This window comes from Aristolochia californica, unplaced genomic scaffold (genome assembly GCF_029961685.1).
Source record: "Aristolochia californica isolate CCGP_79_NKW_82.1479 unplaced genomic scaffold, dmAriCali1.0.hap1 SCAF_15, whole genome shotgun sequence".
Taxonomy (NCBI): Eukaryota; Viridiplantae; Streptophyta; class Magnoliopsida; order Piperales; family Aristolochiaceae; genus Aristolochia; species Aristolochia californica.
This window is the reverse complement of record NW_027181826.1, coordinates 6,693,158-6,695,912: the sequence shown is the minus strand read 5'-3', so window position 1 is coordinate 6,695,912 and position 2,755 is coordinate 6,693,158. Positions and strand designations below refer to the sequence as shown.

Genomic DNA, 2,755 nt, shown 5'->3' with positions numbered 1-2,755 from the left:
GCATGTTTCTTGAGAAGGTTGTTGAGTGGTGTTGCTATCTAGCCATAAGAACGGATAAATTTTCTGTAATATCCCGCTAGGCCCAAAAATCCCCTTAATGCGGTAAGGGAGGTGGGAGGAGGCCAATCTGTTACTGCTTGGATCTTACTCTGGTCAACCTTCACGCCCACATCTGATATAACGTGGCCCAAATATGCCACTTCTGAAGTGCCCATGGAACATTTGGATTTATTCAAAACCAAATGATGGGAGCGTAGAATGGTAAATACTTGATGGAGGTGTTGGAGATGTTCGACCCAATTTTTGCTATAGACCATGATGTTATAAAAAAATACTAACACATAGTTCCGCATAAGAGAGGAAAATACCTCATTCATGAGGGCCTGGAAGGTGGAGGTGCATTGGAGAGACCGAAGAGCACGACGGGAAACTCGAAATGACTGTGGTGCATGCGGAATGCAGTCTTCTCCACATATGCAGGGTGAACTCTAATTTGATGGTAGCCCGATTTCAAATCTAACTTGGTAAAAATCGTAGCACCATGTAACTCATCCACCACTGGAATGGGGAACTTGTCTTTAATTGTTTGCAAATTGAGTTGCCTATAGTCGACACAAAACCTCCATGATTTATCGTTTTTGCGTACCAGTAAAACAAGTGATGAGAAGGGAGACCTACTGGGCTGGATAACTCCCTGAGCGAGCATATTCAGGCACTGTCTTTCGATTTCATCTTTCTTTATATGTGGGTAACGATAAGGACGCACCACCACAGGATCGGTTCCCAACTTCAAACGAATGCAGTGATCACAGTGACGCACTGGTGGTAGACCTGTATGGTCATTAAATAAATCCGCAAATGCTGTAAGTAATGGAGCTAACTTAAAATCACCAGTGCTCTGAATCTGTAAAGTGTGAAGTGTGCTAGGCACCTGTGCCATAATACCCTGTAATGTAATCTGGCCCTGTTGTGCTGTAAATGTCATAGTCCGAGCCTGAAAGTCCCACAATATAGGGCCTAATAGCTGAAGCCATTTTACCCCGAGCACCAAGTCAAATCCTGCCAAAGGTATGTCCAGTAAGTCTGCCTTAAATGAATGTCCCTCAATGGTAAAAGGGGTGTTTGCACATAACCCAACACTGACAATTTTAGCCCCATTGGCCACTGAAACTGAGAGACCCTTTTGCTGTTGAATTTCTAATCTCAATTGTTTCGTTACGGGCTCACTGATAAAATTATGTGTGCTGCCAGAATCAACTAAAGCAAGTAACAGGAGATGGTGTAACTTGTCCTTTACCTGCATGGTATTAGAACTACGCAGGCCATGCATGGCATGGAGGAAGAGATCTGGGTCTTGTTGTTCCTCTTCAACAATATCAGTTTCAGGAAGCTCTTCTGGACCTTCCTCCCAAAGTTCAATACTGAATAATCGTTTGCAGTTATGTCCTGGAAGAAATTGTTCATCACAATTAAAACAGAGGCCCTTGGCCTTTCTGGCTTCCATTTCCTGTTTAGTCAAGAATTTACGTGGAAGATTGTGGGGGGGGGGGGGGGGGGGGGGGCACACTTGTAGATTGGTTAGCACGGTTAGGGCCATAGGAGCCAAAATGTGGTCCAAGTGCAGTACCCTGTAGTCTGTTGGTCCAAAATGGTTTTCGGCCTAATGATTCCCTCAGAACTCTTTGTTCCTGTTCCACAGCCCTGGCATAATTCATGGTTGAGTCCAAGTCTGTTGGAGCAAGTAATTCTACTTCCAATTGAACCACCTCAGTCAAGCTTCCATTAAAAATCTGAACATGTAGGTGAGGATGAAAAAATTCACTTGCTCGGGCCAACCTTTCTTGAAATGTTTTTTGGTACAATTCTAAGGTGCCAGTTTGTTTATAGTTGATCAATTCCCCCACTGGGTCGCTACTAGCTGGATGTCCAAACCTCATCTGGCAAGCATGTTTAAAATGTAGCCAATCCTGAGTGGAATGGACATTTCGGTAGTGATGCAACCACATGAGCGCTTCATCGAGTAGGTGGTAGGCGGCCAGTGTGAGCTTGTCCACATCCACCATTTGTTGATGATAGAAAAATTTCTCAAATTTCGTGAACCAAAGTAAAGGATCTTTAGATCCATCATATGTAGGAAAGTTGAGTTTAAAGTACCAGGGAACCGTAGTTGGTCCCTTTGCGTGAGTAGCCATGGGAAAAGGTTGTTGGCTCAATGGTGAGTGTGGTGGCGGCGTGAAGTGTGGGTGATGTGCTGCCGGTGGTTGAAAGTTGGTAGCTGGTGGTGGCGCTGGCGATTGAAGTGCAGCAAGCTGGCGGATGACAGTTTGGAGAGAAGATTTTAGCATGTGCAATGTATTATGGATGTTAGTAATTTCAGCACCTTGTGTTAGGATCCTCACGAGCCATGGATCTTGTCACCCTCCTCTCTTCTCTTCCTTCCATTACCTTGCTTAACGTTGAGATGGAATGAGGGGTTGAAGGGAAGTGAGTTTCGGAAAGGAGAATTGGGGGAAAAACGGAAGAGAGCTTGAAGGAGCTCTTGACCTGTTTATCTAAATTACGTTAACTAAAGTGAACTCAATTCATAATCTTCATTACCCTAGCCGTCCCCTTAAATAGGGTGGAGGACGTCCAAAACCCTAAAGACCTCTTGGGTCAATGTTTCAAACCAATAAATACTAAACCAACCCAAACCAAAGACAAAACCAAACCAAGAAACAATTACATGGAAACTGAAAAACACATTCATTAATTC

The 2,755-nt window shown here is 44.1% G+C and overlaps 1 protein-coding gene across 1 annotated transcript; it reads right to left on the bottom strand.

Annotated features, from left to right (window-relative positions):
* Positions 1 to 373: 373 nt before the first annotated feature.
* Positions 374 to 2,192, bottom strand: LOC137951157 (uncharacterized). Its single transcript, XM_068797750.1, has 3 exons — positions 1,568 to 2,192; positions 647 to 1,446; positions 374 to 520 (listed from the first exon to the last, which is right to left on the bottom strand). The coding sequence occupies exons 1-3, from the start codon at positions 2,190 to 2,192 to the stop codon at positions 374 to 376; spliced, it is 1,572 nt and encodes a 523-aa protein (XP_068653851.1).
* Positions 2,193 to 2,755: the final 563 nt, after the last annotated feature.

Bases quoted from the DNA above. Each gene is read 5' to 3' on its own strand.
- LOC137951157 (XM_068797750.1), bottom strand. From the start codon at position 2,192: ATGGCTACTCACGCAAAGGGACCAACTACGGTTCCCTGGTACTTTAAA. The intron at 1,447-1,567 runs GTGTGCCCCCCC...AATTTCTTCCAG, and splicing joins CCGTGCTAACCAATCTACAA to GACATAACTGCAAACGATTA. The intron at 521-646 runs GTACGCAAAAAC...ATTTTTACCAAG, and splicing joins TCTCATCACTTGTTTTACTG to TTAGATTTGAAATCGGGCTA.